Source organism: Xiphophorus maculatus, chromosome 21, assembly GCF_002775205.1.
Source record: "Xiphophorus maculatus strain JP 163 A chromosome 21, X_maculatus-5.0-male, whole genome shotgun sequence".
NCBI classification, from domain to species: domain Eukaryota; kingdom Metazoa; phylum Chordata; class Actinopteri; order Cyprinodontiformes; family Poeciliidae; genus Xiphophorus; species Xiphophorus maculatus.
The window spans coordinates 12,684,735-12,699,416 of record NC_036463.1 but is presented as its reverse complement, the minus strand read 5'-3'; the positions used below and the strand labels follow the sequence as shown (position 1 = coordinate 12,699,416).

At 37.1% G+C, this 14,682-nt stretch overlaps 1 protein-coding gene across 1 annotated transcript; it reads right to left on the bottom strand.

The window, feature by feature from the left end:
• Window positions 1–4,010: 4,010 nt before the first annotated feature.
• On the bottom strand, window positions 4,011–13,619 carry socs6 (suppressor of cytokine signaling 6). Its single transcript, XM_023326534.1, has 3 exons — window positions 13,240–13,619; window positions 12,749–12,811; window positions 4,011–9,489 (listed from the first exon to the last, which is right to left on the bottom strand). The coding sequence occupies exon 3, from the start codon at window positions 9,361–9,363 to the stop codon at window positions 7,756–7,758; it is 1,608 nt and encodes a 535-aa protein (XP_023182302.1). The 5' UTR covers window positions 9,364–9,489; window positions 12,749–12,811; window positions 13,240–13,619; the 3' UTR covers window positions 4,011–7,755.
• Window positions 13,620–14,682: the final 1,063 nt, after the last annotated feature.

Genomic DNA, 14,682 nt, shown 5'->3' with positions numbered 1-14,682 from the left:
TGAGATTTAAATTACCTTGTAAAATCTTTTAAAAAGGCATCCAGAAGTTGAATCACTTGAACAACAAATATTAGTACATTCCACCTGAATCGCACAGCTTTGCAGTTCCTCCACAGTTACCGTAGGTCACTTCCAGGTGAGTTGCACCTGGTCACTTTTTTGGACACAACAGTCCAAAAACAAGTTGGACTGTTGGGTAAGAAGCTCAATAAAAATAACTCCTTTCAGTATGTGGAAACTCATATATAGCTTTGTTTCACAGAGTGAAATATTTCAAGCCTTTATTTCTTCAGCTTTTGATAATTATGTCTTAGTGAAGATGAAAACCAGAATCTCAGCATCCCAGGTAGTGAGAATATTACATAAGATCAATAAAACTTATTTTAAGCAGAAATGTCAGGCTTCTGAAAAGCATGTTCATTTCTAAGGACACGTGAAGCGGCCTTCAACTCACCTTCCTCATAGATTCTCTACAGGCCTCAGGTCAGGTGAGTTTGCTGAACATGAGGAGTCCGACATTTGCAGTGCATGTGTAGAATCCGTTTGTAGTGGGTTTTGTTGCGCTGATTTCAGTCTCAGTGCACTTCTTATGAATCTACCGCAAATTATCCGATGGTTTTTGCTTGAAAATCTTGTCAAATCTGCAATTATCTTTGTCAGTGACAAAAATATTGAGCTATTTCACAATAATGTATTTTCTTTCGATGCCTCTTTGACCAATGCTTTAATTTTTAGGGGAAAAAATTATAGATAACTGCAAGTGAAATAAGTTTATTACTAACACGTCATTTTTCACAGGAGCAGCAGATGGCATGAAACAAGGGGTGTGAAAAATATAAAAATTATCACTGCAAACTAACATTGCTAAATTTAAAACTTTAGGAATGCTTGCAGAAAATAATGAAGTTGTGAAAAAATAAGTCAGGTATCTGAGCAAGTCATAGCAATGACATAAAATGAAAATTTAACTCTTAGCTGAAGAGTTTATATAGCATGATGATCGTATGTAAATTGCCTTATGGAGCAAATTAAATTTATTGACTGAATATAATTGATATACACCAAATTTATGATTTGGTGTATATCAAATCATAATTTGATATACACCGAGTTTGACACTTTCCCTACCTTTTTAGGGTGATGTTAAAAACTTTGAGACTTGACAATTCACCGTTTCTTCTCTACCAGTCTAGTGCTTTTAAACTTAGTATTTTTGCAGAATAGCAGATGAATCTTTTGTTTCAACTAATATCCACTGGGTGGTAATTCAAGGAATGTTGCTTTGTACAAACTAAGCAGGTCTAGAGAAGGTGGTTCGGTCAGCATCTGTTACCACTATTATTGCTTCATAGTGGACCCTGTCCTTGTTTTGGTTAAACCTGCAGAAGGTAACTCTTACTTTAATATATATATCGATATAGACATGCAGTATATCTATACAGATATACTGCATATCTATATAGATATATATTTGTTTGCATTTTGAAGTTCATTTTGGGTGCACTAAATTAATTTAAACAAAGCTTAAACAGAGGAAAGGGAATTGTAGTCGTAGATTTACTTTATGGATCATGCATAATAATTCAAATTAAAGTGTAATAAAAAGCCCTCCTTACTGTGCCCCTTTAAAATTCTGACTAACATGCTCTTTTTTTTTTTAAATCACTGTCATTTATGTTCTTAATGAATGATGGATGAGGTCAGCTGGTGTAACATAACAAGCAAAAAAATAAATAAAAACATTTAAAAAACCTAGAATTACCTTTTTTTTGTTTTACCTTTTAATAAACTCTTTAACCGTAATTGAGCCAATCAGTGCACACGGGTCTATAAAAAAAGCTTTGTTAATTGCAGTTGTGCTCTCCAAAATCCTACAGAGGCCATCCACTCTCTGGCTCATTTGTAATGTTACAGCATACACTCTAAGCCAAAGTATTGACCAATTATTTGCATTTGGTAAAATGGATTCAGGCTATCACATTGCTGAAGGAATTTTAATTTGTCCCTATATGTTAAATGAGATGTACTATCTATTTAACATGCCTCAATAAATGTTAATAACTGACATTTTTCTGCTGCTGTTTCAATATTTCACTCAGAAACACACGTAGCAACAACGTGTCCTCCAAACAGCCACACAAAAGTGAAGCACTGAAGGGAGGTAACATTAAGTGGAAGAAGCACCAAGGTTAGAGGGACAAACATCACATTATCTAGACAAAATTCAACACTGAAAAGATGGCATGTCACCTCATGTCAAGTTCATCTCTTTGAAAGCAAACCCTTCCCAGTTAAACTGAGTGCACGTTAAAAAAAAAAAAAAAGAGTTTGAAAAGTTGCAAATTAGAAAAAAAAGTAAACAGCAAAAACAGAGAGGAGTCCTTTTGTGATGATGAAGGCATCTCAATATGACATGCAACCACCAGTGCGTGCCATGAATAAATCATACTGAACCGGGCAGAGAGAGTAAACAGTTATGCATCTTCACCTCAGATGCCTGGAGAGGCCTGTCAGACAAAGAAGTTAACAAAGTCTACCTCCTCATCAGCATGCAACGCACATTTCAGTAAACCAAAGTCCAATCCTGACACCATGCTCAAAACCTTCTCCACTGTTTCCCCAAAGATCTCACACTTTCAACAGGCAAGTTAAAGAAAGCACGGCAACACTGCAGTTCGTTTTTACCCTGTGTCTGCTTCACTCTGATGTTTTTAAAGAGCACCCAGATTGCCTCTGTAACTTACACAGCCAGAGCTCAAGGTTTAGCTGCCAATTTGTACTTACTGCGGATAGACTCGTTCAGACCTCCATAATATCACCTGTTAACACAGCTGCAGGCATGACTTGGCTCCTAACGGGTGTTGCTGCATCCAAGCTTTGCTCTGATGCAAACCATCTAGACTCTCCGCTGAATGTAAAATTGTGGTTGGATCTCAATAAAATTAGCATATTGTCCAAAAGGGTATTTCAGTCATTCAACTGAAAATTTTAAGCTCATGGAGATTCATCACACACATTAATAATGTATATTGTAAGCACTTCTTTCAGTTAATTATGTCTACAGCTAATAAAAACCCCAAACTCATGTTTCTCAAAAATGGTATTACATAAGGTCCACAAAAAGTATTTCAATATAGAAACGTCAGCTTGCTGAAAAGTATATCCATTTAATGCAGAGTATATGCACTCTGATGATTTTAGGGAAGGCAAGGTTCCTTTAAAGCAGCGTTCAGCTCATCTAAATTGCTGAGTCTGCTGTGTCGCATTTTGCTTTTGACGATACTTCAGACTCTGCAGGGTTTTGTTCAGGCAAATTTGTTGGGCATTTAAGCACAGTAACACCAGGGTCATTAATAGTAGGTATTGGTGCTTTTGGCAGTGTAGCCAGATGCCAATTTCTGCTGACAAAAAGCATCATAAAAAAGTTTGTCAGCAGATTAAAGCTGTAAAACTCCTCTGGTAAACCACAGCACTGATTTTGGACTTAATAAAATCCAGGGGGTCAACACCGGGAAACACCAGAATGAGGAAGCTTCCTCGGGGACTTCTATTTTTGTCTTCACTTTTCCTCTGGACTCTGGAAACTTGATTGTCTTACTGAAATGCAGAATTCCACTTTTTTTGATAAGATTAATTGTGGACCACTGGGCATTTGTCAGTTACCGTTTCTGTTTTGCCCAGTATAGATGCTTCAGGAATGGCTGAACACAATGATTGTAACTAGCCACAGGCAAAACCTTGAAACTCTTAGCCAAACTCTTCAAAGAGGTTTACATCACAAATATCTCATATCAGTGTTGTTTCCATCATACTTTTTTCCCCTCCACTAAACTTGCAGTTAACTAGATAAAAAGAAAGTTTTTAAATTTAAAACAGAATAGTTATCACAGTAATTCAATTGTTTCTGTTAATGTTAGAAGAAAATCATGTGAGTATGCATGAATTTTGATATTAGTTATTGATGTATACATGTAAATAATCATTTTATTAAGACTACACACAACAATTCGTCCTCTTTTTTTAGAATATAGTTTTATTTATAATTTATAATCGGCAGATACAAAAAACTCTTTAACTGTATCCAAAATGTGCAATAAATCATTGATTTTTTTTTTCTCCAAAAGAAAATACAAAAAGACTATCTACTTTGGAAAGTTGACAACCAATGTAAACTGGAGTGAACGGGTAATTCTACAGAGGCTCTACTAATTAATACTAATTCTCTTTTAACCGACTACAGTCATTAACAAATTGCAAGTTTTGCTTTGCTCTCCCAAGATGACAACCGAGTCATTATGTGTACATACATCTAGAGTGGCAACATTCTAGTTCCACCATTGTTAAATACAAGAAAGGCAATAATATCCAAAAGCAGCACGAATGTGTAAAACACATTAAAGGAATTTTCAAAATTGTACCAAGATGTTAATGTGAGGAAAAGAAAAGGGAAGGTTTAGTCCAAACATGATGTCGTAAACAATTACCTTCAATGACTGAGATGCACAAAGGGAGAAAAAAAAGAGAGTATGTTAAGTGCTTAACAGCTGTTACTAATTCAAATCAGCAGTCTGAACAATCGTCAACCTCTGGAATCGAACAATGAAGGCTTTAATGCACAAGCATACCGTCTGAAAAGGATTTGCGTGTTGAAATCAAATGATTATTTCAAAATTAAAATGTAATTATAATTAAGATGGATTGAACACTCTATAAGAAAAAGAGACTAACATTTTGTCTTCACATTTTGACTGAAAAACATCCTCACATACACAAAAGGGTAAAAAAAACAATTTACATCCACATTCTCGCTATGATCCCATATCTTAACAGCCAATTAGGAATAGCTTTGAAATTATGCTGGCATGTGATCCCCTTAAATCACACAGATATGACCCCCCCCCCCCCCCCCCCCCCAAAAAAAACAACAATTTTACTCTTACAGTTATATGAATACATCATGACAAATCTGTGACTTTTCTTTATAAATCTCCATCTGAGGGAAAACTTGAGGCAAAGAGAGGTTCAATGAATGTTCAAGTGCAAATTATGTGTCATTGTAGTCCTTATGTTCCCCATGCTTTCAGAAATGGGTCTGCAGGCAGATAACAGGATACCTCAAACAAGCGTACATTCCTTTTGTACGGCCCCATCCCCCAGATGGCAAATGTCACAAACGACAACAAAAACAACTCAAACAGTATAAAGAAAAATACATTTCTTGTAATATAAAAAAAAGAAAAAAGTCCAGCCAGTTTGTGACATTAAGGAAAAAAAAAAACATCTCTCTATACAACCAAAACACATCTTAAATCCTTCATTCCTATACAACTCAAAGCTTTAAAACTAAGTGTTTAAACATGCAAACACCATTTAAAGATCCTATCTAGTTTCCGCTGTGCTTCCTCAGACCTCTCCAGCTAACTACAACTAAAACTATACCCTAAAGACCTACCAAAGTTGCCAAAGACATTTTGCAATACTTTTAAGGACACTGATGTCAAAAAAAGATGACCATTCATATTGTGAGGTGACAATTCCCTGTCAATTATCCAAATAAAGCACTTGCGTAGCATACTGTGTGCTCTTCCCTTTACTCTGACGCCATCAGCTCATTATAACTTGTGGTAGTGCAGCTCTGAAAGGACAGACTCGAGACGATATGAAAAACGGCAACAAAAAAAAAAAAAAACTCTTCAAAATCTTTAGAACACCAACGATGGCATGCAGGTTTGATTTAACTTTTATCACATGCCAATACCCTGACATCCCTTCCAGGTTGGAGAAGACTACTTGACCAATGTTTCCCAAATCTGTATTTCCCAAAGGCCTGCACCGTCTTTCCTAGGTCCACATCTTCTTTCCAGCATTATGTTACCACTAGTAGTACAAATAGATTAGAGATGCACCGAGAAGTCAGTAAATCCCCCAATATTCTGGTTCTGGAAACTAAATTGCCAGAAACACAAATTTAGATTTTTTTTTCTAATCAGCTAAAATATACCCAAGCTTAACCAGATGGTGTTAAGCTTAAGCACAGTGATCGGTGTGGAAGTCATTGCTGTTGGAAGAAAGCGTTCAAAAAGAAGCAACAGGAAGCACAGAGATGCTTTTGGTTGTTTAGCAGGAAACAGTCAGTAGTAGAACATGTCAAACGGTTGACCAAAAATCAGAGAGAGCAAGTGGAAGGCTGAATAAAATACAGCAAAACTGCTTTAACTTTTGCTTTCGTCTGCCATGGAACATGTTGAATCTATAAATGATTGAAGCCTTTTAAAATTCTGAAGATCCTACATTGTCTAGATGCAGATCGTTATGCTACCTGTGCTCATTTCTACTAACATGCTAAAGGCAATTTAAACTTCAACTCAATAATATCGTTTTAAAGTTATTAGTAAAGCCCTGTTTAGTACAAAGATGACTCTCACAAACACAATGTGGTATCATCTCTTTTACTAAAAAAAAAAATTACTTATTACCCCTCATGGCAGAAGCTGTTCTTACGTTTTCCTCTATTTTAGTACTTAGACAAATAATCTGTATCAGTGGACAAAAGCTTTCGAAAAACCACCAATTGGAAATTGATGATTCTCGGTGCATCTCTAAAGGTAACTTAGTCGAGATTTCACATGAGATGTCTTTTAGTTGCAGAATGAATGAGGGCAAGGCTTTCAGACTCCCCAAGGTAAATGCAGTTGTGCATTGAATAACCTCTGATACCAAATTGTTTTCTCCCTGTTCAACACCTTCTCCCATGTAGTCCGACAATCTTAAAGCCTTTACTACATGCAGACAACACAAGCATTAGTGAAAAACTTAAACCTGCGGTGGAGATTTTGCAAGATTTCAAATGCAGAATTGTCATTTTAATGTTACATTTTTTTAGTCCATACATTTAGTTGATGCCTTTTCTAGAAAAAAAAGCACCTGCATCCAGCATTAGAAGTACCATTAGGCTTGAAAAATGCATAATGATAAAATGCAGCCGTACAACTTTAAAGCTAATTCTCAGCCCCACCTATTGAAAGCATCCTAGTGGCTGACAAAATCTGGACATCTTTTGCTGTTCAGCTTTACACAGTTTGTCCTTGGCTTAGTACTATAGTTAGCTTGAGAATTTTTGACACATAATAATGTCATTTATTGTCTATGTTTGTACATCAGACTTTAACATTGTTATTTTAAATGCAAAGTTTCTCTATCCAAAATCTTAAGTTGCAATTTGATCATGCCTAAAGTAGTAAAAAAGACATTTCAACATCTAGAAAACTGATAGGCAAAAGATGTGCAAAGTCAGCCTGCAGAGATGAAAAACCAATTGTAGCAAACATTCATTTCTGTAATGTACAATCCAGTTGATAATGCAACACATTTTCAATTCAAAGAACTTTATTTTTCCCAACTTGCTCAACTTTACTGTGGATAATTAAGAAACTTCTATTTTATGTTCACAGCCAAACAGCATACATCCATCAAAACTGCCAAATGTCTGCTCTTCATTGTTTCCAACTAAGCTTACTTTGCTTTTCACTTCAGCCACATTTTTGCAATAGATTAAGTATTACTAAATGCAGAACTTCTGAACACCAGAAAAATAAAACATCACAGAAGAGTGGAATGGACAAGACAGGGTCACTTAAACATAAATCAGGAGCTACCAGAACCAGTCGTCTCAAACTGTGGTCGTCTGTAAACCTTGTGTAAAAAAATCTTATGAACACAAAAGTGCAAACTGCTACCACTGCCCTGTCTGTGTCCTCAGTAGTGCTTCTCCTGTAGGTAATCTTTCATCTTGTTGGGTAAGGGCAGTTTCTGGATGAGGTCTATCCTTGTGTATTGTCTAATGACAAAGCGGCAAAGATACTGCAGGGAACGCACTTGCATAAACCGAGATACTGGGTTGGTTAGTCTGACGGGATAGGTTGCAGACCCTGGAAGGCGAGACCTGGAATAACAAAAGGCTCCGTTTTCTGAGTCTCTAATGGAGTGTTCAATTAAATCAACGATTGATGTGTGACCCTCGACATCAGGCTGCTCGTAGAAGCTGAAGCGTCCGTTGGAGTGTTCGATGCGTGTGTGAAGGGTTTTGCTCTGCGATCGGAAGCTCAGGCTGAGCAGGTACCTGTCGTCTGAGCTGTCTCTGACCAGGAACGAACCGTCGGCCAAGTTGATCAGCTTCTCCTCTGCCTCCCACCGTGTGATTGGACCCCAGTACCAGCCCTGCCTTGCAAGCTTCTTAAGCTCCTCGGTCAGACTGGTCACGACCATTGGTCCACTGCTCTGGACTGAATCGTACACTCGACTGACTCCAGGAGCTGAATTTGGGTCAAAGTTAAGGTGGTGTCTTACCCTCTCTGCTACCTGGCTGTCTGTAGAGCTGAAGCTGGAAAAAGTCCTAGGGATGTGTCCGTTACTTGTCATGGGTGGCAGAAGGGGGCTGAGGGGAGGTGGGACTTCCACCCGAGAGCTTTGGAGCACCATACCAGCAGAACCTAAAAGAATACTATTAACTGAGGTTTCCATAAAGAGGTCCGCAGGCATCCCATTAACCAGTTCATGCTCGTCCTGTCCCTGCTCCGTGTGGAGGGACCTGCTGTCTGCCTCTGTCACTACCTCCATGGGAGTAGAACTATCTAGGCAAAAGGAGTGGGACCCTTCTGGGTACATTCCATCATCTGAAGGCATTGTGTACTGGATATAGTCCTGGGGCGTCAACCCCAGCACCACAGGCACATCATTTTCGTCGATGTTTAGATGAAGCTCACCGTTTTGTGGTTGTTGGAGATACTTTATGGACTCTGCTTGGTCCTGAAAGAGCCCTTCCATCTGGAAGTTATGAAATTCTTTATGAACACCATTTAAGGTGGGACTCGGGCAAGGAGAGTGGACCATGGCTTTAACCTTTACCTCCATCTTGATGCATGCCTCATCAGAGTTGACCGGTCGCAGAGGCCAAGGCGAGGGGCTGTAATGGTGACTCCGCAACGATGCGGATCTGAGGGGTCTCTGAGCTTTTACTTCATTGCTGATGGGAACAGAAGATGACGAAAAGTTGTCGTCGTCATCTGCCGAACACAAAGCTGATGAGCCACCTTTTGCTTTTGCCTTTTGTTTGGCAGACAGCCTCCTCTTTAACGAACCCATTAGGCCCTCACTCTTCGATCGACTTTTATTTTGGCCTCCTTTCTCGTCCTCACAACCAAGATCACACCCTGAAAGGTCTTTGGTGTAGCAGCCTCCAAAAAGTGATTCCTCCTTAGAAAACTCTGTTGTCACTGAAGGCTGCTGGAGCATGACAAAGTCACCCTCCTCTTTGCCCTTTATGCTGAGGGACTTGCGGATCGTCTTAAGGCTTATCTTCTTCATTCTGACAGGCCCTCCAATGTGGGGGCATGGGACGGCTCTCCTGATATCCTGATGAAAGCACTATCCACAATGTCCTTCCATCAGGCCACATGAAACAAGTCATCCATACAGTGGATCCAAAAATCCCTGAAGACAAAAATAGACACATCTTAGTTGGCTTAATAATAGATTCTAAAATAATACATTTTCTGGTTACATTCTTTTTGTTTTATAATTAATAAAAGAAATACCATTTCAAAGTTCACAAAAAACAAGTTTGGAGAACTCGCATAATTTGCCAGAGATACTTTTCTACGCAAGATAAGGTTACTTTCAAAACAAAGTGATATAATGCTTTAGAATATTTCTATCCATATCATGTTTAAACTATTGATAATAAAGTCTATGTAGTTGAGATAAAGACTTTTTTCCCCCAAATTGTTATTGTAAAGGATGCATTCACTATTAAGTGGTTAGATTTGATGCAACACAGATCAGATGACCTCTCAAAAAACAAGGTTGGATCACAAATAAATTATAGAAGGTGAGATGATAAATAGTCAACATTGTAAGTATTATAATGACAAAGAGTAAAGGGAGAAAAATATGGCATTTCACTCTAGTCACACTGTGGTTTTTTAACATTACACAACCTGATTTATTTATTTATTACAACCTGATTTACCTGCTGATTTACCCCAAACTAAAAATACAAAGGCAAAAGTTAATTATCTAAATTATTAAAACATTAAAAGGCTTTCAGTAGGGGTGCACCGATTGCAGTTTTCTGGCCAATCACCGATCTTAAAAAAAGATGTACCTGTTGATTCTAATTTGGGCTAATTCAGATTCTCTTTTTCTATAACAGTGTCAGAAGGAGTGGCGGTAAGATGTAAAAATTATACGTATTTTTTCATATTAAATACACTTATGATCATTTTTCCCCCTAGCTTTCTTTTCTTAAAAAGAAATTACAAATGAATGAGAATATTTTCAAAAAATTATTTTTATTTCAATCATTCCTCCTGCGAGGAATGAATCAAAATCATTCAAAATCAAATAAATATAAGCTGTAAATCACGCTCGTCAAACTAGAAGGCAGGCCCTGGGTGGGCTGGCAAACTATGAAAACCCAGCACTAATATACCCAGGAGTACATTAGTGAAAAAAAAACAAAAAAAAGTCCAGATTTTCCAAAAAAATAAATGTTCAGAAATACAAAATATGATTAATAGATGAAATGGATTTATTGCCCAGCCCTACTGTCAGATGTTACAAGATCACAATTCACCTTCAATGTTCCAATCTTATTTTATTGGAAAACCATGAACAAAACTCTTAAAACAATGCAAACTTGCATGAGGTAGTACTCTAAAATATAAATGAAAGGCTTAGAGAAATGTTGCCCAAGCCACTAAATTATCTAAACTTTCATTTTTTAGAGAAAAAATTGGGGAACAGAGCTGATTTTCAGACCTTTGCATAGGTAGATAAAATTTGTGAACAAAATGCAAGCGTCAACCGATCACTGATCACTCAAAATTAAAGAAATTGGGGCGATCGACGCATGAATGACTGCAATCCCAGGATTTTGATTTTTTACCCTGCCTGCATTGACATTCTGTTATTATTAAAAAACATGGTATCAATATATAAAAACAGGACTTTTTTTCTTAAAATCAAAGTTTGACTGCAAAATAGAAGGCGGGGGTTGCAATTTGCTAAAATAACGAGGCACCATCCTTATAATAAAATGTTATATATTTTAAAAGTCAGAAAATGTGTGGATCTAGTTAGAGAAGATTTATTTGCAGAAACAATCACAGAAACTGCCCAATTATGTACACAAAATAAAATCAGCTTTAGTCTTTCTGAAAGTATATTTGGCACATTTTCTACACTACAACATAAAAGTCAACTCTAGATACAAACAACTAATGAAAGAGTTAAAGATGAAACGAACAGGTTATCCACAGGGAGTGGGGAAGACTGTAACCAACTGCAAACGCACAGAGCCACAAAACAAGCATTTATGGTAAGAGCTGCTAAAACCCTCACACAGTACCTATCTGAACTGTAATGGAAAAACTTAGATGGACCTTAAATTGAGTAATTAAGCCTCAGAGTTAAAAAAAAAATCTTACTGAGTCACTACACCACAACTAGTAACTATGTTACCTTCAGTTGTTATAAAAATGCTGGATATATCAAACATGACTTAAAAGAAATGTGGTGCCTTGATAATGACCTATACCACTTTAAGAAGCTCCTACTCTTTTCAACACGGAACAAGTAATCAGAACAATGCTCCTTTATGATGCTGTTTACGACTGTTCATAGGAGCACTTGACTGAGAAGTTGTTGGTATGAGCTCAACAGACCAGCACTTCCACCAGGTGTTTGCCAATTGCTGCTGTCGCTAGTCTGGAGGAACCGAGTGGGGAAAGCGTTGGTAGTTTTGCTCTGTGAAGCTAAATCTTCGCTGGTAACCGCAGTTCAGAAAGGGAGCTTTGCGTAAACAGGCGACGCTTTGTGAGAGCAATGTTTAGACACCCCAAAATGGCTGCCACAGGACATCAAGGACTCCTCAAACAAGCATGAAAGAATCAAAGTAAACACTCCAGGTATGTTTTTGATGAGGTAATAAAATCATATAGATCTCAAAAACGTAATTTTACAAAAACACCCCCGCCCCACACTTTAAACATGTAAAAATGTATATGGACGGTGAGTAAAACATTTCCTTTTACTGAATATTCTTCAAATGATTAGGTATGTTAATGCAACAGGCTGACTTTACTTAGAAAATGGTTTTACCAATTGACCTAATAAATTGAACAGCATTGCACCAATCTATATGTTTGGATTGTCCTACATTTTGTGTTTATGGATAGGACTAGTTTGTTTTGACATAAATAAAAAAAGAATATAGTCTTGCTTAAACATTAAAATAAATGCCATTCATCATGTTTTACTTTTCTAATCAGATCATCTGGATTCAGCAATAAAATATTACAATCTGTTCATGTATAGTTCCAAAAAGAACTCTTTAGTCATTGGAAATTTTGAATCATTAAATATTGTAGACATATATAAATATATATATATATATAATTCTGTTGAAAATTGTTCTAGGCTCTGATAACATGCCAATTGCTCTATGGGTGGTTATGCAGCTGATATTTACCTTCAGACTCGACCCCACCTACACATGTTTACCTTGCATCATGCTAACATGGCTCAACAGTAAAACATTTCAGCCTTTCAGAAAGTATTTCCCAAATCATGTGAAAGTTACGGTTATATGTTTTTTCAACATTCAGAATCGTTTTTGCAAAACAGGACCACGTGAAGCTCTGAAACAGATCTGTTTGAAAATCAAGACAGCTGCAATCTGATTACTCACCATTATCTGCAGGAAAATGGTGACTCAGTTGGGTCAAATTCCACTTCCACCACCTTTCATTTACTGTTGAAATGAGCAAAAGCAAGTTGATATGCAAAGGTCTGTCAATATAACTCAAAATAAAAGGCATTATAAAAAAACATAGCACCTAAAGATATGCAAAAGTCATAAACGCCTTGTGCTAAACACTAAAATTAGCCAGGTATGTCCTGACCTGGAAAGGCCTACGGACACAAGAGCATGCTTGGAGGTTAGCTACGTTTGTTAGCATTCTACTTATATGCTTTAAGTGTGAATACTCCAAATCCCTTCAGTCGCTTTTTAATTTAAAGATATACATTTCTCCTAAAAATATCCTACAGAGACGCCCATTATGTCATTAATGTTAAGACTGCGTGGAAGCCAACACGAAACTGCTGTTAGCAGACCTGTGAAAAGTATTTTTTATACGTTTAAACTTATCTAAGAAAGAATATAACATTGTTTCTTACCTTGTCGCTCCCAGCTTTATTTTTGTCGTAAAGCAGTGTATTAATGTTTAGTTATCCGTCAGTGAAAACACATTGAGAAAATATATGGTCCTTGGCGATTGTTGGCTAACGTTAGCGTAGCTACTGCTACCTTACTACCTAAGTCAGTTAGCTTTGTTAGCGTTTTATGTCGAAAACATCACCGCCACCGTCCCTCTAGTTCACTTCTGCGGCAAAACAAAGCACAAAAACACAAACATGGACGGACTTTGTAATTTTCTTTACAAACGGGAACTGTTGTCGGCTAACAACGGCATAATTGATAGTACATCTTCTAACCTAGGTCAGCTAACTCTTTGTAGCTCACGGCCTCTTCCTTTCTTCCTTTGTTGCCTGTTGAATTGTGGGAGCTGAGTCGGTGTGTGTTCACATGCAGCGAATCAAAAGGCAGCAATCACCACATCCTCCAGGCAGGCGCAGGGGAAACATCACTCCAATAATAATAATAATAATAATAATAATAATTTGATTTGTATTCTTTTAGTACAAGATAAAATTCTCATTTGGCCTATCTTTATTCATGATGTGTCAGTAAAAAGAAAAAAAAAAGATTTCAATCACCATCAACCAGCTGCAAATAATAATCTTTTCTGTAATATGTTTTTAAATTATTATAAATATACTCGGACTAGTTACCACTCAGAATGGCATGTGGCAGGAAATCCTTCCTGCCACATGCCATCTCACTGTACAATAAAAGCTAAATCACTGTTCTGCACTAATCAGTCCAATTTTGCACACCTGCACTGTGGCACACTTGCTGTACATATATTTACATATACATACTGTTTCTGCATTTTTGAATCCTTCCAAGGACTGCTCTAAGCTGCTTTTTATAACGACAGCATGTCATATTTTATTCTTATTTTATCTTCTCTACATTGCTACTCAGTGGTGGTTGTTGTGTGTCTTGTCTCTATGCTGCTGTAACTGCGAAATAATTTCCCTGCTGGGATGAATAAAGTAATTCTATTCTATTCTATTCTATTCTATTCTATTCTATTCTATTCTATTCTATTCTATTCTATTCAGTTAACAATCTAATTTAATCAGTTTAAAGTCACTTTTTGTGTGAAAGTATGAAGCAGTATTTACTTATGTGGTACTAGATATTAAAACATTTGAGGGCCAGCAATTTGCTTGGACAATAAACAGAGGATGTGAGTTATGGGTTCATCTTTCTAACACCTACGCCTTCATTAATATTCCCAGTCGACTCAATCAGACTTTGAGACATGATTGAAACAATTCACTTGACATTCGGTGACATGTTTGGGTCATTAATTAGTCAAAGACTGATTCAAAGGGATTGTATGCCCAGTGAGTCATGGGATTTTGGCAGCCACATATGCAACCTGAATAGCCGTATTGTTTGTTCTGACTATATCATATCAACCTAATACC